Source organism: Callithrix jacchus, chromosome 16 (assembly GCF_049354715.1).
Source record: "Callithrix jacchus isolate 240 chromosome 16, calJac240_pri, whole genome shotgun sequence".
Lineage (NCBI taxonomy): Eukaryota > Metazoa > Chordata > Mammalia > Primates > Cebidae > Callithrix > Callithrix jacchus.
The window spans coordinates 40,642,740-40,667,317 of record NC_133517.1 but is presented as its reverse complement, the minus strand read 5'-3'; the positions used below and the strand labels follow the sequence as shown (position 1 = coordinate 40,667,317).

General features: G+C 36.7%; 1 protein-coding gene across 4 annotated transcripts in view; it reads left to right on the top strand.

The window, feature by feature from the left end:
• WWP1 (WW domain containing E3 ubiquitin protein ligase 1) overlaps nucleotides 1-24,578 on the top strand; it is a 118,094-nt gene that overhangs the window by 70,218 nt on the left and 23,298 nt on the right. For all 4 annotated transcript variants that reach the window (XR_013527921.1, XR_013527920.1, XM_035277006.3 and 1 more), the window contains exons 10-18: nucleotides 6,882-6,977; nucleotides 9,551-9,725; nucleotides 13,457-13,511; nucleotides 13,613-13,697; nucleotides 13,822-13,950; nucleotides 17,681-17,756; nucleotides 17,864-17,935; nucleotides 20,474-20,562; nucleotides 24,189-24,348. Coding sequence is in view for 2 of the 4 variants with exons in the window: in XM_035277006.3 (XP_035132897.1) it covers nucleotides 6,882-6,977; nucleotides 9,551-9,725; nucleotides 13,457-13,511; nucleotides 13,613-13,697; nucleotides 13,822-13,950; nucleotides 17,681-17,756; nucleotides 17,864-17,935; nucleotides 20,474-20,562; nucleotides 24,189-24,348 (937 nt within the window). In the remaining 2 variants the exon portion in view is untranslated. The remainder of the gene's footprint in view (nucleotides 1-6,881; nucleotides 6,978-9,550; nucleotides 9,726-13,456; nucleotides 13,512-13,612; nucleotides 13,698-13,821; nucleotides 13,951-17,680; nucleotides 17,757-17,863; nucleotides 17,936-20,473; nucleotides 20,563-24,188; nucleotides 24,349-24,578) is intronic.

The following is a 24,578-nucleotide window of genomic DNA, read 5'->3' as shown; positions in this document are numbered from 1 at the left end:
CCCTTAGGCCAGCTGCCAGGGGAGGAGAGAGGGCACACACAAGGATTCAGGAGTGTCTGAGGCAGACAGTGAAATTGGCCAGGCTGCTCCCCTGTGGGCCAGAACTGTGTTCAGAGAATGTTGTCAGCAGAGGAAACTGGGTACACAACATGCTGAAAACCTGGTATGCCCCAGCACAGGCAGAGTGGGTGGAGCAGGGCAGGAGTCTCTTTTTATGGAAGTACCTATGTAATAGTCTTGATTTTACCTCTTAGTTCACAAAGCCTAAAATATTTACCATCGGGCTTTTTGTAGAACTTTGCCTGCTCCTCATCTAGTGCCTTATAGATCCATTAAAATGAATTCTATGGGTCTAGAAAATTATGAATAAGATAACCGAAAGCAGTTCTGGAATATAATGTTCTGTGTAGCAAGAAATTTAGTTTGAGAAAGATTAATTCTATTTAGAACCAAAGCACTGAAATCTGGAAGTGATCTAACAAGGTCAATGACTAGCATTGTGCTTGGAATGTAAGTGCTTACTGAATATTTGTTAAATGGTAAATTAGAAATACTTGCTGTTAACTCAGGATAAAACAGAAAAGGGCTTCATAGCCCATTATATGGATGGAGGGCTTGGTTGTGTTTATTTTTTCCCCCAATATTAAAACTGTTTCTGAATACAAAATTAAGACATGACCAAATACAATATTTAAGTCATATAGAAATATTAATACTTATTAAGCTCACCACACAGAGTGGTATCTATATATATTATTCCAGCAGCAAATATTTGAGAGCCTTGTTCTGGGTGTATGCAGCAGGGTGAGAAAGCCCAAGACTCTGTTGTGTAGCACCTGTTGTTTAGAGCTTGTATTTCAGCTGGAAGACAAATAGTGGCCTTATGTAAAAAACTCATTCAGTAATGTCCAATAGTGACCAGTTCTATGAGAAAGATAAAAATGGATGAAGAGGCTAGAGAGCAGCTATATAAATTATAATTTTGCATAAAATATTTTCATAAAATAGGATCACACCGAATATGGTTTTTCAGTTGCTTTTTTAAAAAAGTCATATTTCCAAATCAGTACAAGTAAATTCACACATTGACCAAATATTTAATCAACAAATATTTATTGAACTCATCTATGGCAGGCTCTGTGCTAGGTGCTGTTAGTATACTGATAAGCAAAACAGATGAAGGCCTAAACTTTGTGGAGCGTATGGTCTAAATACGTAGGTCTACCTTAATTCTTTTGAATGGTTTGTAGTGTTTCCTTGTGTATTATTTATTGCTGTATAATAAATTACCCTAAAACTTATCTCACATAGTTTCTGAGCATCAGGAACCTGGAAGTGTGTTAGCTGGGTGTCCTCATGAGGTTTACCATCAAGCTCTTGGTGGGGGCTGCAGTCATTTGGAGGATGGTTAAATGCACCTCACTAAACCCAAGAGAGCTGGATTCTGGCCTGTCAGGGGGAAAAGCTCAGTCTATGCATTGGTAGCATCGGATACCTTTGGAAGTGGGAGTGAAGATGACACTATAAATGGCAAGATCGAATGTTTGAGAAATCCTAATTCCCTTACCTGCAGCCAGAACTTCTGCTCTGCCTATGGGTTTCCTCACTGGAGATATTCGACGCTTGGGAACACCAGGCACATTGGAGGTCAGAGATACTGTCTTAAATCAGCAGACGTAAGTGAACATTTGAAAGGTTAATAAGTGAAGAAGGTTGTAAAGTAAATTTTCAAATACATACCTAACCCATATCCCAGAATATTGACAACCAAGATTTTACCTCTTCACCCAGGAGACTGACAATATCTTCCATTGAAGACCTACCCAAAAGACTGAAAATACTGATTGTTTTATAGCAAAACAGCCCTATTATTATTATTATCACTCTTTAATTAATCCCAGAATCCACAAGCCCCACCCAAGGACATAAAACTCCCAGTTGTTGGTGCTCTGCTCATTAGACATCTGAGGGAAACCTCTTAATTTAAAAGATGGAGATCAAAACAAACAACCTGGAAAATAGTTTTAAGATAACAGACTAGGGCTGGGCGCAGTGGCTCATGCCTGTAATCCCAGCACTTTGTGAGGCCGAGGCAGGCAGATCACAAGGTAAGGAGTTCGAAACCAGCCTGGCCAATGTGGTGAAACCTCATCTCTATTAAAAATACAAAAATTAGCCAGGTATGGTGGTGCATGCCTGTAGTCCCAGTTAGTTGCTGGGCTTAGGCAGAAGAATTGCTTGAACCCAGAAGATGGAGGTTGCAGTGAGCCAAGATCAGATCACTGCACTCCAGCCTGGGGGATAGAGCAAGATTCCATCTCAAAAAAAAAAAAAGATAACAGTTTATTTTAATATCCTCTGAGGGATAAAAGTAGATACCACATACATAAAACAAGAACCTAATGCTGTAAAAATGGAATACTCAAAGAAGTAACAAAAACTCTTGAAATTTAATTCAATGGAAAATTTGACTGATAAAGGTAAAGAAATTTGCCAAAGAGTAAACATAAGGACCAGTTTGGACAGTCTGATAAGAAAAGTTATAGAAAGAGAGAAAATGGGAGGAAGTCGTTAACAAAATAACAGTCTTTCACAAACATGGAGAACCCAAATTTCCTTATTGAAAAAGCTCACCAGCTGGGCGCGGTGGCTCAAGCCTGTAATCCCAGCACTTTGGGAGGCCGAGGCGGGTGGATCATGAGGTCAAGAGATCGAGACCATCCTGGTCAACAAGGTGAAACCCTGTCTCTACTAAAAATATAAAAAATTAGCTGGGCATGGTGGCGCGTGCCTGTAATCCCAGCCACTCGGGAGGCTGAGGCAGGAGAATTGCCAGAACCCAGGAGGCAGAGGTTGCGGTGAGCTGAGATCGTGCCATTGCACTCCAGTCTGGGTAACAAGAGCAAAACTCCGTCTCAAAAAAAAAAAAGAAAAAGAAAAAAAGAGAAAGCTCACCAAGACCCAGTATGATAAATGAAAGCAGATCTATTTTAGGACAGTTTGTTGTGAAAATTTTAGTACAGTGGGGCCAATTAAATTCTAAACATTTTCAGAGATTGAAAAAATAAAGCACATTTCATACTAATCAAAATGGCATCAGATTTCTCAGAATCAACAGGAAAAGCTAGAAGACAGTGGAAGACAATGGGCTCATGCCTTAAATGCTGAAGAAAATTATACCCAACATATAATTCTGTATCCAGCCATACTGTTTAGTGTTTGCATAGAATAAATGCATTTTTGCGCATCCTAGGTTTCCAAAAGTTCACTTCCTATGTCTTCTTTCTTAGAAATCTACTAGGACTTCTGTTTTCCCAAAACTAGGTGGTGAAAGTAAAAGACGCTGGATGCAGGCATTAGAGGATCTGCTAGGAGAGGAGTGAAAGGAATGCCAGCACAATGGTGAAGGAAAGCCCAAAGTGGTCTCAGACAGCAGACACTCAGTGTAGACTGGAAGCTAATCAGAAGGCAGGGGCAATCACAGAACAGCTAATGAGCCTGAATGTTTTAGGAAGAGTTTTATGCAACTGGAAAAGTATTTGGGGTTTAATGATAAGAATGTAGACAATAAGTAAGGGAAGTGGAAATAATTTGTCTAGCTAATAGTATTTTTTTGAAAAGAAATCAGGGTATGTTCCATGTCTCAGCTGTGGGAAGAGTTTTCATAGTTACAATGATAACTATAAGGGAAGGTACAACATATGTGTATGTTTGGAATGGTTGGGAGGAGAGTAAATGTAAATGTGTATGTGTGCAGGAAAGAGACCTGCAGCTTCATCTTTCCTAGTAAGAAGTCTATACATTATGTTTGAAATTAAATAAATCACAATACATCAAGCAAAATAATAAGTAAAAGGTAAATACCTAAAAAATTGACTGAAAGAGTTAAAAATGTTGCCTTGGGGAGTGGAAAATCAAGTGAATTAGACAATAGATGCTGTTGTTTTTTGCAATAAGTTTCATAGACTTCATGACTGTTAGAACTATGTGATGGTATATATATTTGTATAGCTATGAAGGTATATATTAAACTGTCTGAACGTATATATAATTTTGATAAAAAAATTAAAGCTAAGTTAAAAATAATTAAGGATATTTGTGAAGAAATAGTTGAAACCAGGAAATTTTACTGTAAGATAGCAATAAAAATTCAAGGACTGCTTATGGGAATTAGTACCTAAAAATAGCAAAAGTGAAACTTGATCAGGTTTTTAGGTATTCATTTGGTTTTGGTAGTTAGCTTTCATACAAATAGTCCATTGGTACATCTTAGACATATTCCTGAAAGGCCTTTAAAATGAAATTTTATATTTAACTCCTTCTTTCCCATGAGGTTTTTTATAGAAACAAATAGAGTAAACCTTAACTTTCAGAGTGTCTGATTTTAGTGAAATGCTTTATAAAGAATATCTAAGTTTTTGCATTATTGATTAGCATGAATGTTCCAGTGTAGGATATAATAGGTAAGTTGAATAATTTTTTTGTGACCCCAAGTCAGTTGTGAACTTGGGGCTCTTTATTGTTTATGGTTACTACTTAAGCATTTTATGTCTTAGGTTTGTTAGATGCAGCCTAAACAAATTTTTAAATTTTTCTGTGTGCATTTGTCATTTTAAGTATGTATGTATGTGTGGGTGCAAACTAGGGAGTAGTTTCAGTATATATAGTTATTGTGTATAAAAATAATTCAAAGAAAATAACAAACAATTAAAAATAAATTTAGGGCCGGGCGCGGTGGCTCACGCCTGTAATCCCAGCACTTTGGGAGGCCGAGGCGGGTGGATCACGAGGTCAAGAGATCGAGACCATCCTGGTCAACATGCTGAAACCCCGTCTCTACTAAAAATACAAAAATTAGCTGGGCACGGTGGCACGTGCCTGTAATCCCAGCTACTCAGGAGGCTGAGGCAGGAGAATTGCCTGAACCCAGGAGGCGGAGGTTGCGGTGAGCCGAGATCGCGCCATTGCACTCCAACCTGGGTAATAAGAGCGAAACTCCGTCTCAAAAAAAATAAAATAAAATAAAATAAAATAAATAAATAAATTTAATTGGGTTCTTTTGGGGGGTTCTCACAGATTAATATTTGAAAATATAAATTTACCATATTTAACAAATAATAGGAAAAAGCTACTTGATCCTCTCTCAAAACTTTCCAGATGGGGAAGGAAAGTAGAAGGGAAGATTGTTGGATTATTTATGGGAGATCCTTGAGCCTCCCTCTTGGTGCAGGACAACTTATCAAAGCTCACCATTCTAGGTTAGGGCTTCTTGATAAGCAATCACATTTTAAAAAATCGTTTTATTAGGAAACATCACACGTTCACAGAAAAGTGCTTTCCTCCAAAATATATAGATGAAGCTGATTTATCACAAAATACACATTTGTAACCATCACACAAGTCAAAACATAGAATATTGACAGCATCCCAGGAGTACTCTCTCATGTCCCTTCTTAAACACTGCCTTCTTGAGTTCTTGTGTTTAAGAATAAGGAAAGGGAGGCTGAGGCAGGTGGATCACGAGGTCAACAGATCGAGACCATCCTGGTCGACATGGTGAAACCCCATCTCTACTAAAAATACAAAAAATTAGCTGGGCATGGTGGCGCCTGCCTGTAATCCCAGCTACTCAGGAGGCTGAGGCAGGAGAATTGTCTGAACCCAGGAGGCAGAGGTTGCGGTGAGCTGAGATTGCGCCATTGCACTCCAGTCTGGGTAACAAGAATGAAACTCTGTCTCAAAAAAAAAAAAAAAAAAGAGAATAAGGAAAATAAGTTCTGGCTATTTTACTTAAAAATTGAAAACAAGAGTCTTAAACTCAGAAGTACCAGTTTGTATTTATTTGTTTATTTATTTTTATTTTATTTTATATTTTTGAGAGAGTTTTATTCTGTTGCCCAGGCTGGAGTGCAGTGGTGCAGTCTCAGCTCACTGCAACCTCTGCCTCCCATGTTCAAGCAGTTCTCATGAGTCAGCCTCCTGAGTAGCTTGGATTACAGGTGTGTGCCACCATGCCCAGCTAATTTTTTTTTTTTTTCATGTTTTTAATAGAGACTGAGTTTCTCCCTCTTGGTCAGGCTGGTCTCAAGCTTCTGACCTCAGGTTATCCACCTACCTCAGCTCCTGAAGTGCTGGGATTACAGGCATGAGCCACTGTGCCTAGCCCTCCAATTTTTATTTTTAAAAATTATTCTATATATACCATATTAAGAAAAGACTGAAGAGAAATTAACAGGAATCACAGAAGAAAAAAATGAGAATAGGAGAAATGGGAGATTGAGAGTCTTCAAAATAGAATAGGAAAAAGATAAAATAATAATTTTCATAAATTCAGAGACCTACCCAAACCAAAATTGGAATAGATATGCACATATAAAAAAGACACTGTGCACACAGATGAAAGAATTTTCATGGAGCAGTATCACCACATATTTCTTTAAGATGTTTCTGCTAAAAATCTTTTAGATGGGTACTTTTGAAATAATAGCAAAGTCAATATATTACTTAGTAGACATTTTGTGCCTTGGATTTAATATTAAGTTGAAGGTTTCTTTATTCTTGATTCAATTTCTGTTTTCTGATAATTTGGAATTCTATAAATTACTTTTTTAAAATGTGGGGTATTCTGTTCCTTTTCTGCTAACTATACTTTTTGAATATCCAATACTGTAATAAAAAGGGAATAATTAAGAGGTTTAAAAAGTACTGATAATTGAGAAAATGAACACTTGTATATCTATAGTAGCCTTTATATATATAGCTGTGTGTGTAGTCTTTTAATGTAAAGTTTATCGGTCATTTTTCTGATTACAAAGAAGAGTCATTTTTAAGATTGTCCTAGTGTGTTGTTTCTTACTGTTATTTTTGTATTTTTATTAAAGGTGGGAACAAAGAAAAGATCCTCATGGTAGAACCTATTATGTGGATCATAATACCCGAACTACCACATGGGAGAGACCACAACCTTTACCTCCAGGGTAATATAGCACCTTTATGCACCTGCAGTTATATTTTATCACACATGTGGTTTTTAAATTTATTTAGTACAGCAAAATCTGATTCTTTCATTCTGCATATATTCAATTTCTTTACATTTCCTTTTATAAATAATGAATGTTTAGTCAGTGAGAGCAGATAGTCTGTAGGGCTTCCTCAAGAGACTGTCAAACATTGGCATGAGTTACTGAGAAATATTGCAAAATTTGGTCAATTGTTGGTCCTTGTTATTTTTTTAAGGAAAAGTAATATTTAGGACAGTTCATATCTCCATGGATAGTGCTCTAAACTATGTTATTTCATAAGATTTAATGACTTAAATATTAAAGTGGCCCAAAACAATGATCTAGAAAGATTGCCACGAGTGAACTTTTACCTAAAATGGTAGAAGATTTTAAATAAATAATGTTTTTGTTACGTACTAAACTTCATGTTATTAGGCTGTCACTTAAGGCCATTCACAAATGAGTCTTCCTTTAACTTTGTGTTCTTTCATAACTCTACATACTGCACTGATAGCTCGTTGAATTGCAGCTTACATTCATTCATCTCAAAACATTCTGTATGTACCTGGAATATATTTCTTAGATACTCAAATTGCCTTTCCAGATTCAATTTAAAGCCCACCATTATAAAACACATTGAAAAATCTAGCAAATTCAAGGCAGATAATAAGTTATTTTTGTGGGATATTTCTCTTTTATGGAATAAAGCACTTAGGTCTTGATTCTACAGTATTAAATGAGAACTTACTGGAAAACATGGAGCTGACATTTCAATATAGCAAATATGAAGTTCATTTTAACTAAGACAGGATCATCAAATTATGGTCATTCATTTAGCCCATTCATTGAGTGCCATAACATGGGGATTATTTCACTGAAACTGTTGTCCAGAAATCAGGCAGAGATTGTCTTTAATTTCATCTTTAGAGTCTATTGTGAGTCCATTGTATTTTTAGCAACAAGTTTATATAAGAATTTAGAATTGGTTACTGAAAGGATTTTAAGATCATTATATACATTAATGACAAAAATAGGTTCAGTAGTTCCTACATTTGTAGAACAGGTGGGAGTTAGAGTGAACCCTGGAGGATGAGAAGAATTCTGGTTGGTGAGAAATAGGGAAGGGTATTCTGTGAGGCAAAGGCATGACAAAATTCAACACGTGATACACTTGGAGCTAGTGTATCACCCTTGTAGGATCTCAGGGAGATGAGGCTGAAAAGCTGGACAACTCATTTTTATGCCATGCCATTGAGCCATTGTGGGTGGAATGACATGGAGTCCACCTGCATTTCAGGAAGATAATTGGCAGCAATGTAATGGCAGGAAGGTGAGTTAAAAAATAATAAAAACAGTTCAGTTAACTCATCCTGAACACGGGCATGGGCTATAGAGCAGATTGCTTGGTATACAGCAGGCACTGTCAGTAAATGCTTGTCAAAAAAAGAAGACCAGGTCTGGTGGCTCACGCCTGTAATCCCAGCACTTTGGGAGGCCCAAGCAGGCAGATCATGAGGGCAGGAGTTTGAGACCAGCCTGGCCAACATGGTGAAACCCTGTCTCTACTCAAAATACAAAAATCAGCCAGGCGTGGCAGTGGGTGCCTGTAATCCCAGCTACTCAGGAGGCTGAGGCAGGAGAATTGCTTGAAACCAGAAGGTGGAGGTGGCAGTGAGCTGAGATCGTGCTACTGCACTGCAGTGGGCCAAAGAGGGAAACTCCATCTCAAAAAAAAAAAAAAAGATGATGAAGAAGATGGAGAGGCCGGGTGTGGTGGCTCATGCCCATAATCTCAACACTTTGGGAGGCCAAGAGGTGGACAGAAGTTTGAGACCAGCCTAGCCAACATGGTAAAACTCTGTCTTTACTGAAAATACAAAAATTAGTTCAGCATGGTGGCGTGTGGCTGTAATCCCAGCTACTCTGGAGGCTGAGGCAGGAAAATCGCTTGAACCTGTGGGGCAGAGGTTGCAGTGAGTTCAGATTGCACCATTGTACTTCAGCCTGAGCAATAAGAGTGAAACTCCATTCCCCCCAAAAAGAAGAAAGAGTAGCCAGAGTGATACTGAGACTGTTCATTCAGTGACCTCTTTTTAGACAGACTTTGGAAATTATATTAGTGCCTTCCCCTTGCGGGGCTTAAAACCTAGGTGATACGTTGATAGGTGCAACAAACCACCATGGCACATTTATACCTATGTAATAAACCTGCATGTTCTGCACATGTATCCAAGAACTTACAATAACATTTAAAAAAAAAAAAAAAAAGAAAAGGAAAATAAGCAACCACTTCTAGTGTGGGACTAAACATTAAAGTAATTAAAGAAGAAAAAAGATATTGGTAGAATGGGAAGGTAATTTAGCTAAAATAAATAGTTCATAGTTTTTTTATGTTTTTCTGGAAAATATCAATATTTATATTATTTTTAAGTTATTTTAACATATCTTGAACTTGATTTTTAAATCGAGTGAAGTAATAACTGCTTTTCATTTTCTTATATTAAGAGATGATTGTTTATTTTTATCATTGTTTGTTTTATTTGTGGTAGTTGGGAAAGAAGAGTTGATGATCGTGGAAGAGTTTATTATGTGGATCATAACACCAGAACAACAACATGGCAGCGGCCTACCATGGAATCTGTCCGAAACTTTGAACAGTGGCAATCTCAGCGGAACCAGTTGCAGGGAGCTATGCAACAGTTCAACCAACGATACCTCTATTCGGTAATTAGAAAATTATAAGACTTTGACATAACTTCCTCCCTCAGGCATTTGTCCTGTATTATGGTGATTTTTCTTTTTTTTTTGCTATTCCTTAACCATAGTCACATATTTATTTTGTTGCTTTTTGAAATGGTATAGACTTGTGTCACAAGATATTTTTTAGTTAATGTTTAATAAATAGTGTTTCTGATATATATAAGCACTTAATAATATTTAAAAATATAATAGTTTACTAACATAACTCATACACTGTTTTATATCCTTACTAAGGGATAGTTTCATAAATGCAATCCTTAATAAAATAATATTTTTACTAATTTTCAACTTTATAATAATTTTGTTTCCTTTAAACAAAACCAGTTACCTTATGATTTTACTTAGAGCCAGTCTTGCAGTATTCTAGCTATTCTGATTCTCTTCCTAGATTCTATAAAGCAACACTCATCTGTTTTGCCCCATCCAGAGGTATTTCCAGAACTGGAAAGTTTCGTCCAAAAAATCTAATGCTGTCTGAGAATTTGACCAGTTGGTGATTTACTGATTGCCATAAGCAAACATCCATGAGAGGAGTGGAAAAAACAAAACAAAACTCCTTTGATAAGTGCTTTGATCAGAGAAGGTAGAAAAGATAAATTTTAAGTACTGGGCAACTGCAGATAGTGTTTTGAAGTAACTTGAAAAAACCTGAAGTGTAGAAGCTAGCAGTTAAAAAGGAAGTAGGAAAGAGACATAAAAAGAAAATGTAAGTAACTTTCTGCAAAATTCTCCTGCAGTCTGGCTCCTTCAACCAAATTTTTTTTTTTGTCAGAGTCTCACTCGGTCACCCAAGCTGAAGTGCAATGGTGTGATCTTGGCTCACTGAAACCTCTGCCTCCCAGGTTCAAGCAATTCTCTTGCTTCAGGGTCCCAAGTAGCTGGGACTATAGGTACTTGCCACCACACCTGGCTAATTTTTGTATTTTTTAGAAGAGACAGGGTTTCACCACGTTGGCCAGGCTGGTCTCAAATGCCTGCCCTAGTGATCCACCAGCCTTGGCCTCCCTAAGTGCTGGGATTACAGGTGTGAGCCACTGTGTCCAGCCTCAACCACATTGTTTTCAGAGATTAAATAATAAGTTCTCATTTGTAGGTTGACCCACTCTCCTGGTTATATGTAGCTAGCATGGAGGGAGTGGGCAGCCTAGTTTCCATAGCGTCTCCTGCTGCCTTCAATTGCTGGTTATTTCATGACTTGTGTAGAAATCTGTGGTAAGGTTCCACAGTTTAGCTATATATAGCAATAATATTGAGACCGGGTTGCAGGATGTGGAGAAGGCTCACCTGCCGACAAGATGTGTTCTTCCAGGCCCTTGGTCCCTCACTCACCCAAGAATGGGGGAGAGGACCCCACAGGACATGGTGATTTTGTTTAAGTAAATACTGGACCCCAATGAGTTTTGCAGAAAGTGATTTATTTAGGCAGAGAGAGAGAGAGAGAAAGGAGAAAGGAATAGAAAGAGAGTGACCTCCCATGCTGTCATGAGAGGGAATCCAGAAATGTAATCAACATATGCAAGAGAAGGGAAGGGGACTTTTAGCCTGGGAGTTATTCCTGCCGCATTTACGTTTTTTTGTCCTGTGAAAGGAGTTCCTTTAAACTCCCGCTAGAGTGATTGACCTTTGATTTTTGGACAGTCTATCTTACCTTATGAGTGAAAGTTAAACAAAAGCCTCTAAGCTCCCAGATGGAGATGTGAAAAAAGGCAGGTTGGGCATGTCACTGGGAAGTTCTTGTCTTTGAAACCACACCCCCTTGTGGACCCCAGGAGAGAATACATTCCCTTAATATTGTATGGGTTTGTTTTTGGTTGGACTTACCTGTACACATGAAAACCTTTGGTGAACAGGGCAGAATAAGGTAACAGATGTGTATCAGAAGAATGTTCTCTTGCAAGTAATAGAATCTCCTTAAACACACTGAGGTTTAATTATCTCAGTACAACATCAAGTCTGGGTTAGAGGTCTAAAACAAATGCTGCATTGACTCAGTAGTGCCATCAAGGACCCAGGTTCTTTCTGTCTTTTTGCTCTGCCATCTGTATCATGCTTCAGGCCTATTACTTCATTTATATGGAGCACTGTGCTGTGAGCCTCACATCCACAGTCTAGGCAAAAAGAAAGAGAATGAGGAATTGAAAGGGCAGATGGCTCTGTTGTTGCAAGCCCTTGCCTTTTTTACTTAGAGAAGGATGCCCTCATCATGGCCTTCTGTCTATACCTCATTGGCCAGAATTGGTCACCCTATCAACTCAGCTGCAGGGGAGGGGGAATGGAATGATCTTTATGGCCACATTCCTGCCTTCAACAAAACAGGAATTTGGTTCTTAAGAACAGGTGTAAGATAAATATTGAGTATAATTAACAGGGTATGTTACAAGATTATATTCATCAAGATGCATATATTTTAAGAAATTATTTTTCGAGTAATGATTTTTGTATTTGTCACTATTTTAGAATTCTTGACCGAATGCTTATATTTTCTTCAGAATATATTTCTAGGTTATAATAAGAATGTGGAAACATACATAAAAACGTTTTATGTATGTATGAAAATATAAAAGATACTAATTAAAAGTTAATTTCCACAAATGATACTGGAGTTGAGTGTTGGTTTTATTAGTAGGCATTTGCTTTAAAGAAAATTGTGATAATCATTCTATTTTTAAACAAATAATATTGCCACCTTTAAACACTATGATTTCCTATATGTTTATCTCCCATTTCATATTCCCTCTATAGATTAGTATGGAAGGACTGGGAGATTAAAGTATTGATCCCAGTATATTATTTCTAAATCATTTTGGAAAAACTAATAATTAATTTGATTAGTTGATAGTCTCCTTTTCATGACATTTTAAGAACTTTATGTCTTGGCCAGGAGTGGTGGGTCACACCTGTAATCCCAGCACTGTAGGAGTCTGAGGCAGATGGATGATTTGAGCTTAGGAGTTCAAGACCAGCTTTGGAAACATGGCAAAACCTTGTCTCTACAAAAAATACAAAAATTAGCCGGGTGTGGTGTGGCATGTCTGTAGTCCCAGCTACTTGGCAGGCTGAGGTGGGAGGATTGCTTGAGCCCGGGAAGCAGAGGCTGCTATGAGCTGAGATCATGCCACTGTATCCCAGTATTGGTAACAGAGCAAGATCCTGTCTCAAAAAAAAAAACAAAAAAACTTTGTCTCTTGAAATTGCTATATTTCTTTTATCTTTCTATCTATCTATCATCTATCTATCTATCTATCTATCTATCTATCTATCATCTATCTATCGATAACAAAGATATATTTTTGTGACAGCTTCTTGCTCTGTCGCCCAGGCTGGAGTGCAGTAGTAGTGTTACCATACTTCACTGTAGCCTCTACCTCCTGGGCTCAGTTGATCCTCCCACCTCAGCCTTCCAGGTAGCTGGGACTTGAGGCATATGCCACCACATCAGGCTAATTAAAAAAAAAACTTTTTTTTCAATAGAGACAGGGTCTTCCAGGCTGGTTTAAACTTCTGGGCTGAAGTAATCCTCCTACCTTGGCTTCCCAAAGTGCTGAGATTACAGCCATGAGCCCCTGTGCCCAGCCCCTTATCATATTTTTTAAAGATTATTGTAAAATGTGATTCTGCCATGTGCTTGGCTTATTTCTACTTTCATATTAAAACACTGTTATTTTATTTCTCTCCCCCATCTTTTCTGCAATCAGGCTTCAATGTTAGCTGCAGAGAATGACCCTTATGGACCTTTGCCACCAGGCTGGGGTAAGCTGTTATATTTTTGGTAATAATCTATAAGGCATATATATATGAAATATATAATATAGTTATTAAATATTAAATATTATGTTCACTTTATGTTTTAGAAAAAAGAGTGGATTCGACAGACAGGGTTTACTTTGTGAATCATAACACGAAAACAACCCAGTGGGAAGATCCAAGAACTCAAGGGTATGTATATACTGCAGCCTTAAGTCATCTTGCATATATCTGTAGGTAGAATCAACCAACCTTGAATCAGATATTTTTAGTACCTAGAAAATGTTCATCTTATGATTTTAACTTTATCTTTTAGCTTACAGAACGAAGAACCCCTGCCAGAAGGCTGGGAAATTAGATATACTCGTGAAGGTGTAAGGTACTTTGTCGATCATAACACAAGAACAACAACATTCAAAGATCCTCGCAATGGGAAGTCATCTGTGTAAGTGAAAACCTGAAGTTTTCCTTTAAATGTTGCTTAGTGAGCATATGAGATTTATCTTCAAGTTTAGCAAAATGTTTTACTTTTTAGTTCAAGAAAACCTACACAATACCTTAGTATAGCTGTCTTTCCTCTCATTTGAGAATGGATTTGTAGCGTATAATTCCTTAATAATAACAATGGCAACTATTTATGTAGTGATTACTATACGCCAAGGATTGTTCTAAGTACTTTATAGGTGTTAACTAATTTTATCATCCAATAACCCCTTGAGGTAGATACTATTATTTTTCCCTTTACCAAGTGAGGAGAAATATAGAGAGCATAACTAACTGTGCAAAGTTATAAGGCAAGTAATGGACTGGTTTCAAACCATGGCAGTCAGTCTGTCTCTAGACTCTGCTCTTAACTGCCACATCACACCACTACAATGAGATGGTCAGTGAAACTGGATTTTCCAGATTTAAAGATACCTTAATTAAGCAGTTGACAGATCTCTTTTTCATTCTTACTCTAAGGTAGAACGTCTTTGCATAACTAAGAAAATGGTAGCAATCATAAAAGGTCTTTTGCAAATTTGTATCACCATATCTGTTCATCTCCTACCATCTCTCCTCCTCCTGTTCCTATAGTTGAACTGTCATTGTTATTATCAAAGTCTAGTCCCTCTGCTGGTACATTGGATTCCTATCCCCACCTTTTCTACTTAATTGCTCCAACAGTTACATTCTTTGTAGCTTACATCATCGGGTTTTATTTCTTGACTAAATTATTCTTATCAGCATTTATTTTTCCTATATTAAAAAAAGAGGCAAAAAATTACAACTCTTCCCTCTACCAATGTGTTCAATCACAGTTCTTCTTCTTCTTCTTATTTTTTTTTTTCTGAGACAGAGTTTTGCTACTGTCTTTCAGACTAGAGTGTAATGACACAATCTCAACTCACTGCAACCTCTGCCTCCTGGGTTCAAGAAATTCTCCTGTCTCAGCTTCCCGAGTAGGTGCAATTACAGGCACTCGCCAACACATCCATCTAATTTTTGTATTTTTAGTAGAGACAGGGTTTCACTATATTGGCCAGGCTGGTCTCGAACTCCTGACCTTAGGTTATCCACCCGTCTCTTGGCCTCCCAAAGTTCTGGGATTACAGGCGTGAGCCAATGTGCCCAGCCCACAGTTCATTTTTACTGCTCCCCTTTACAGGAAAACTACCTGAAGGGTTGTCTCTGTATTGCTGTTTATAGTTTCTCCTTTAAACCAATTCCAGGGAAGTTCCCCTGATACTGAACTTGTAAGGGCATCAGTGACCTTCACATTGTTAATCCAGGCACTGGTTTGCAGTCCTGTCTGATTTGACTTATCAGGAGCATTTGACACGATCCATTTCTCTCTCCTGGCAAAAGCAGTGCTGTGGACCATACTGTATTGATTTCCCTCTGCCTTTATGGTCTTTTTTCTTTATTTTGCCAAGCCTTCCTTTTATTCCTCAGCACCCCCCTTTTTTTCTAACTGCATTCATTCTCTTGGTGCATCTTATTCAGTATCATGCTTTTAAAACATCTGTCTGCTAATGACTCATAAATTTAGTCAGACTTCTCAATTGAAATTTTGCTTTCTATATTCAGCTGCTTATTGACATCTCCACTTACAACTCCTTCAAAAATCTGCTGCAAAATCTGCTCTCAGGCCGGGTGTGGTGGCACATACCTGTAATCCTAGCACTTTTTAAGTTGAGGCAAGTAGATCACATGAGCCCAGGAGTTTGAGACCAGCCTGGGCAACATAGCGAGGCCCCATCTCTAAAAAAAAAACAAAAATTAAAACGTAACAACAACAAAAACCCAGCTTTACCTGTGATATTTTCTGTCTCAGTTGATGGTGGTGACTGCACTCTAACATGTGGTTGGGTCAAAAATTTTGGAATCACCCGGGCATGGTGGCTCACGCCTGTAATCCTAATACTTTGGGAGACTGAGGTGGGCAGATCACCTGAGGTCAGGAGTTTGAGAACAACCTGGCCAACATGGTGAAACCCTGTCTCTACTAAAAATACAAAAATTAGCCGAGCGTTCCAAAAATGGCACATACCTATAATCCCATTTACTAGGGAGCTGAGGCAGGAGAATCACTTGAACCAGGGAGGCAGAGGTTGCAGTGAGCTGAGATTGTACCATTGCACTCCAGTGTGGGCAACAAAAGCAAGACTCCATCTTAGGGAAAAAAGAAATTGGAATTGCCCTTAACTCCTTTTTTTCTCCTACCTCACAAACAGTCCATCAAGAATTCTACTTACCTCAACTTCAGAACATATCTAGGGCCCAGGTATGTCTCACCACCCACATTGCCACCACTTTGATCCAAGCTACCATTGTCTCACTGGCTTGGTAGCAGAGTCTTCTCTTCTTTCTTCCCACACCTTGTTATGTTATTCACCATACAGCAGAGACTGAATTTCAAAAACAAAAATTAAAAATTGTTTCTTTGCAAAAAACTCTTCAGTGGTTTCCATCTCAATCAGAGTATAAAGCACACTTTACAACAATGTAAGCAGCCTTATAGGACCTGACCCCTCTTGTTTCTTCAACCTTTTCTTGGTTTTCGCTCCTCCTCATTCACCATGTTCCAGCTTCATTGGCCCTAGCTGCTCCTTGAACACCTTGAGCTTCCACCATGGGTCTTAGCCCTTGTGTCTGCCTGCTATGCTCTTTTCCTGAATCTCCATATGGCTTATGCCCTCTCCTACATGTTTTCGCTCAAATGTCACTTTGTCTCTGAGCTCTCCTCATTTTACCCTTTTGAGAATTACAAAATGCTTCTCATATCACTCCTTATCCTTTGTACTTTTAACAATGCCTTTTTTATTCTTTTAGGTCAGGAATGATAAGTCATTTGTCCCCTTCTAATACATTACATACGTACTTTGCTTATTTATTATATTTTTTTGTCTTGTCTCCTTCACTGGTACATAAGCTCCACAAAACAGGCGTAATGCTCTCACTGTCTAGAAGAAAGCCAGGTACCAGCTATGCATTCAGTAAATGCTTGTTGAATAGGTGAATTCACTTGAACCTGACAACACAAGAGAACATTTTTCATCTGTTCCAAAGTGTTCCTTAAGATTATGAAAGTTCTTTATGCCTGTCAGACCCTCAATCTATAGGCAAGAGAACCAGGCTCTGTTAATGTCAGTGAAACCATATTGTAAAACCTGTATTCCTAGGTGCCCATGCCACCAACTCTGCCTTTTTTTTCTCGCTGACCACCTGAACCATGTGATCTGGATGACAGTGTTGTTTCTAGGAATTCGGTTTTGCTTTGCTTATTATCTCCAGGAATATTGATTTGGGTTTTAGATTACATTTAGGATGTGGTAGAATTTCCTTCCATGTCTCCTCTGTCTGGAGCCACTGTCCTCCTTAGATTTAAGGATTATCAAAGATTTACTTTGAAATAGTCTGTAGTAGACTTTGATATTTCATTTAACTCACTACTTAACAAAATATCCAGGCATAAATACAATGTCCCCCTTTCTGTATGTGTGTGTCCTGTTGCTGTAATAGTCCCCATTGCTTGAACTTCTTTTGGCCCACCATGTATGTATACCTTTCTCTCCCAGCAGAAGGTTTCCTACAGTATTTTGTAGGACTTTAGTATACTCTGATTTTTATACTGAATACTAAATATTCAACTTAACTATGAATTAATTTGGTTTATTTTTGTTTTTCTTTAGAACTAAAGGTGGCCCACAAATTGCATATGAACGCAGCTTTAGGTGGAAACTTGCTCACTTCCGTTATTTGTGCCAGGTACTACAGTGGTAAATAAATCTTATACTCACAGTAATTTAGTCTTATCTTTATACAGTACATATACTATAACTTAGATGATATTATGATATTATTTTTGTTTTCAGTCTAATGCACTGCCCAGTCATGTAAAGATCAATGTGTCCCGGCAGACATTGTTTGAAGATTCCTTCCAACAGGTAAGGAAGATTTTAGCAGAATAAAACATGACTGTTTGTCTCATTGTAATCTATACATCTAAAGAAAGAAAGTGTTTTAGAGATTTTTAAACCACTCAGAACACAGCTGTAATAATAATGACTGCCACTGCCACTTATTGAGTGCCTTTTTTTTTTTTTATAGAGATGGGGTTTGGTTTATTTTTATTTTTCTTTAGAACTAAAGGTGGCCCACAAATTTACCATGTTGCCCAGATTGGTCTCGAACTCCGGGCCCAAGTGAACCACCCACCTTGGCCTCCTAAAGTGCTGGGATTACAGGCTTGAGCCACTGCATCTGGCCAGAGTGCTCATTTTAATAATAGTTATACTAAACCCTACCATATTCTGAGTGATTATCATCTGCAAAACACCAGCATCTTACATTTCTCATTTTATTTCATTTATCCTCACAGCATCCTTTCGCCATAGCTCTTCTTGTATCTCCATGTTATAGGTAAAGGTACTAAGACTGAGAGACATTCTATCATGAATTTAGATACATGTTTACTAAAATAAACCTTAAACAGCTTTTGGAACAAGTTGATTCTTGTTTTGATACTTAATTGCTAAGAGTGTATTATCTCAGACAAAAAATGTTTTGATAATCCTATCAAATTAAAATTAAATTGGTAGATATTGTATTCCATTTGAGTATTCCTTTAATAACTGTTTATTCTCACCTTTAAGTTTCTGTTTAAATGTTGCGATCTTAGTGAGACCTTCCCTGAGCTTACTGTTTTAAGATGGCAGTCCTGCTTTTCTCCCTTACAGTCACATTCCAGCCATATATGGTGCTTTATTCTTTTTCTTAACGACCTAACATAGTATATTTTGTCTCTCTAACTAGAATGTGAGTTCCATGAGAGCATGGACTATTGGTTTACTGCTAATTCTGCCTAGTTCCTAGAATAGCGCCTTTGGACATAGAGGGTATTCAGTAAATACTTGATGAGTGACTAAATGAATGCAATATTTTTACCTTTCATCTGCAGATTTTTACCTGAATCATCTGCATAATATTTAAGTATAAAAAATCCAAATGATGTATTGTCAGTTTTTTTCCAATGTAGTGGAGAATTTTTCATAATGAGATATCTCGTTCCCCTGTTTTTAGTATTACAATGATGAACCAAATTTTGCTGTGTACTCAGACATACAGGGACTTTTATTAACTTTGTACAAGCCAAAATGGAGTAATGATACTCTGAACCCCAAGAGAATTTCAAACCATAACTTAATTTTACTATTGGACTTTAGGTATGATACTTAAACTATAATCAAATTGATTTTTTTTTTAGTTAATAAATTCTTAGCAAAGTAAGTGTAAATAGGTCAACTTGTTCTAAACTCTGTTTGGGTTGATTTTAGTAAGTGTACATCTAAATTCAGGGTAGACTATTTTGCCCTGAAGGAGGCATGCTGGTGAGCTATACTCCAACCCAGACTTGCCAGTCTTGGCTCTGGTCCTGACATATGTGTGGTGGAAGTAATTTATTTCTATCCAAAAGTGAACCCTACTTACCAGTAACCTTGATGTAAGCTATTAAGGATTGTGAAAATTGGGTATAGGTATTATTTTTAAGTGATATTAGCCTGTGGATAAATTCATCATTGTATATTCAGAGTTCCTTTCCTACTGAGAAATGGAATGTGTGGTATAAGCAGTATGCAGAACAAAGTTTTTGCTCCTAAGAGCTGCTTGTCCGAAAAACATGCAAGTCACCTGTTGAAAGATTTTGGTACAGCTTGGTGAAACTAGCAGGGGAGATAGTATTTTTAACCTTAAAAGCCTTTTGTGTCAAACTCTTCCTTCTCGCCAATAACCCAAAGTATGACTATCATTTAATACTAGAAGGGGGAAAGAGTATAGTTGACCCTTAAACAACACAGGCGCTAGAGGTGCTGACCCCTTGCACATTTGAAAAGCAGTGTATAGCTTTTGACTACTCAAAACACTGAACTGCTAATGTCTACCATTGACTGGAAGCCTTACCAATAAGGTGAAGAGTCAATGAACACATATTTTGTATAATATATGTATTATATACTGTATTCTTAAAATAAAGTAAGCTAGAGAAAAGAAAATGTTTTTAAGAAAATCATAAGGAAGATAAAATACATATACTATTCATTAAGTGGAAGTGGATCATCATAAAGATCTTCATCTCATTATCTTCACATCGAATAGGCTGAGGATGAAAAAGAGGGCTTGGCCTTGCTGTCTCGGGGTGGCAGAGGATGAAGAAAATTCAAGTATTAGTGGACCTGTTCAGTCACCATGTTGACTTAAACCCATGTTGTTTACGGGTCAACTATATGTGAAAGTGAGTTCGGGATTGATTGATATGTGTGTCTTTATCTAGTTTGTGAAGCAAACCAATTCATCTCTTGAGTTAAAAGCATTGTTGCATAAGATAAGGAAATCTGTAATTTTGCAAATACAGATTACATTTAAATTGTTTTGAAAGGAACTTGCACTGCATGTATTTAAATATTCATGTGTTTGTTGTTAATTAGATTATGGCATTAAAACCCTATGACTTGAGGAGGCGCTTATATGTAATATTTAGAGGAGAAGAAGGACTTGATTACGGTGGCCTAGCAAGGTAAAATGAAAAATTACGTATCTGCTTTGAAATAAGTATATTTCATTGTATACAGGGGAAATATTCTTGAAAACATATGTGAATATATTATATTAAATTTTTGAATTAATCTAGAACTTTTTTTAAAAAATACACAAGGTAACCATTATTATTATTATGTCTCTTCGTTATCTTTCCATATGTTTTCTCTACATATACCTAGATTTGTATATATGTGTAATATATATTTGCTGCTTTTTTAACAGAATTAATATAATGTACAAAATGTAGAATCCAATTTGGGTTTTTTATATAGTGTGGACATCTTTCTATGTTAGCATATATATAGCGTGAGTGAGTGAATAGTTCGTTTGTTTCTTTTTCTTCCTTCTTTTTTTTAAACAAGTTTTCATAAAGTTTTGTAGAGATGAGGGTCTCACAATTTTGTCCAGGCTGGTCTCAAAACTCTTGGGCTCAAGAGATTCCCCCACCTCGGTCTCCCAAAGTGCTGAGATTATGGATGTGAGCCATAGCAATCAGTCTGAATATTTTTTTTTAAATGGCTGTACAATATTGTACAGAAATATCATAATTAATGGATTACCATGCATACATTCTTATTTTTTGCTATTATAACATCACATGGGTTTTATGTTTATATTTTTAATCCAATCTGAGTTTCTTTTGGGAATAAAGTTTTCTACATTCACTAAATATATTAACAGTAGACACTTGTGAAGCAATATGAGTGAAAAATCTTTTTATTTTTTAATTTTGTTCTGCCCTAGACTAATTTGGCAACAGTTTATTGTTTAGCAAAACATTTTGGTTAAATCTTTCTAAAGAATTCACACTTGCTTTTCATAGAAACAACTCATTTTTTGAACTCATGTTTCAGAGGTGCACAGAATCACAAAATCAGTTTTAACACAACTGGCAAAAAGAGATACAGAACCAAGCGTAACTGGTGGGAACAGATACATTATAATATATGTGGGATTATCAGAGTTTTGTTTATATTAGCATACTTCCTCGTTTACATTATCATTAAACCTTTCAGAAACAAAACACTGCCTACCACAATAATCTTCATATTGCATCCACTGTGAGTTTATCTCAATTTCAGAAATGTTCAGACATTAGAAAAGTACATCTTAGAAATGAGGAAATATGGTATTTTTACAATGTCTGTCTTTATTAACATTTACATTCTTGTCTGAGTTCTAATTTGCCTCAACTATTTGGGTCTAAGTTTTATATTTTTATGGTTTTAATGCATATAGCCAGTTCCTTCATAACATGATTTTTTTAAATTCCTAAATTCTTTATTTAATTCATGTATTGGGTGGGCTAGATTCATCATCATATGGTTTATTACAGTTTACAGGATTGATATATTCCTATAGTCTTCGCATAATGTTCCCTGTTGCTTTTACATGTAAACAACAATTTTACTAGATATAAATTTCTTGTATAGCACTTGTTTTCCAGTACTCTACTCAGACATTGCTTCACTGTTTTCTAGCATTGAATGTTAGTACTGCAAAGTGTGAGGCCAGACCCTTGTAGGAACCTCATTTTTCCTCTGGGTGCCCACACAGTTCTTTTTCTTGAAGTTCAATAATTTCATTGTTGATTGTTTTGTATCTTTTTTTAGGACTATATTAAGATCTTCCTTAATGTCAGGGAAGTTTTCTTCTATTATGTCTTTGAATATTTTTTCTGTTCCATTTGTTCCATTTTTCTTCAGGAACATCAGTCATGGGTATGTGGAATCTCCTTTGTCAGTCTTACATGTTTGTCATCTTTTCTCTAATCATTTTTATCTTTGTGCTTTTCCATTTTGTTTTGATTTTTCTCAAGCCTATCCTCATGTCACTGTTTGCAGTACTGCCCTACATTTTGCTGCTTCTAATGTGATTTTTCTTCATTAGTGGTTTTACTGTTTTCTTCATTTTCTTCCTTAGGCTCTGTTAGCTCATCTGTTGTCTCGTAATTTTTCAACCTCTTGTGTCTCTTCAGTTTATTTGAGAGTATCAAGAAGAATATGTTGAAAGTTAATTCTTCTGCCTTTTGCTAGTTAGGAATTATTCTTCCTTTTCTGCTAGCATCAGGAAAAAGGTTAGATACCATGTGTTAGCCATTCTTCTTGTGAATTGATTCAGTTTTCTCTGCACTGTTTGCTAAAAATGATCTGAAGCATCTGGAGAGTTTATTCCTGGATTTTATATACGTATCTAAACACACTCTCACTAGTCCTGCTCTGTCCTCTTACCTGGGGCATGTCTTACTTCAGCCCCATCATAGAGGGAAGTCACTTTGTTCAACTACTGCTATGTTGCAGCTGGACTTAGTTTTAAGAATTGGCATTTACCATTTCTAGTTGATTTTGTTTAGGGACTCCCTTCTCTACTCTTCAGGCAGTGTCAGGGATTGTGTTTTAAAAGCTTTAGAAAAGCATTTATTAATAGGCTGCCAGACCAGATCTAGCCTACAGAGAGGTGGTCTTCATTGTGATTTTACAAGTTTTAAATTACTTGATGACATTTGAAAATCATTATATTACACTTAAGAATGATTTCTGACTTCTTTTTTAAACACTAGACCAACAATCCTGCCTTCTCATGTGTTATCAGTGAGCTGAATCAGACTCACTGTTTTCCCATATATTAGCATATACTCTGTTTCACTGCAGTGTCCTCCACTGCCCAGTTGTCTGAGGACTACAATAATATGCCTATAAATTCTTCTGCCTTAAAACCAATAATTTAGCAGGGATATGAGGAATGGAGGATTGTGGCTAAGCAGAGAATGTGAGCCCCATCTAGAGAATAGAGAAGGAAGCCCCTTGTACTCACGTATCACTGTAAGCATTTCAGTTTGGAACCCTTTTTTGAAAGAAATTCCTGTTGAAAAGAATCTTTTTGGAGACTGAGTTTATCCTATAATAATTTCATCTAATTGGATTTCATATATTGAACTTTAAAAAATGGGTGGTAAAAGGTTAGAGATTGCTTATCACATTTAAAGATTTAACCTTTTAAATATCAGTTTCATTTTTAATGCAGTGACAATAAAGTTAAAACTGTTCTATAGCAGCAGTGTTATGTATCACAGTATCACCTGTAAGCGTATATTAAAACCTATTGTATAAGTGTCCTAGAGGGCTTGTAAGACTTAAGAATACAAAAAATACATGGCTTTTGCCTTTGAGAAACTTACAGTCTGATGGATGGGGCAAGTCATGTGCATAAAAATGAACAATATTGGGAGATTGTTACCAGAGTAGTCAGTGACTGATATTAATACAAATACACTGGAAATTGCTTCAAAAAAATTGTTGAAGTGGGATTTAAGCTGAGTTGAAGTTGAGAAGACATATCCAAGCAAAAGTGTTGCATAAAAATAAGCATGTTGTATCTATATGAGGATCAGTGAATTTGTAGTTTGGCCACATTGAAATTAGCAGGTAACTTAAAGTGGAGAGCCAGATCATAGAAGAACTTGAATGGAGGGCTGGGGAATTGGGCAGTGGAGTTCTTACAGGCTATTGAGCAGAGGTATGATGTATATATGAGTATATTTAAGATCTGTTTTTAAATTCACATGTTAATGCTAAAAAATAACTTTAATTTATTTTCTTATAGAGAATGGTTTTTCTTGCTTTCACATGAAGTTTTGAACCCAATGTATTGCTTATTTGAGTATGCGGGCAAGAACAACTATTGTCTGCAGATCAATCCAGCATCTACCATTAATCCAGACCATCTTTCATACTTCTGTTTCATTGGTCGTTTTATTGCCATGGTGAGTTCTTGACTTTATTATTTTTATTTATTTAAATTTGTTACAAATGTATTAGAGAAGGCTTTTTTTAAAAAAAGATAAACATTATATTTGCTATTCACAAATTTTGTTACCAAGAAAGTTTTCCTGGAAAGAGAGTATAAAAATATATTTTTTGAGTACCTATATAAAATCAGGATTGTGAATATGAAGATTATTGATACAGCCACTTAGTCTTTAAAAGTCCTTTC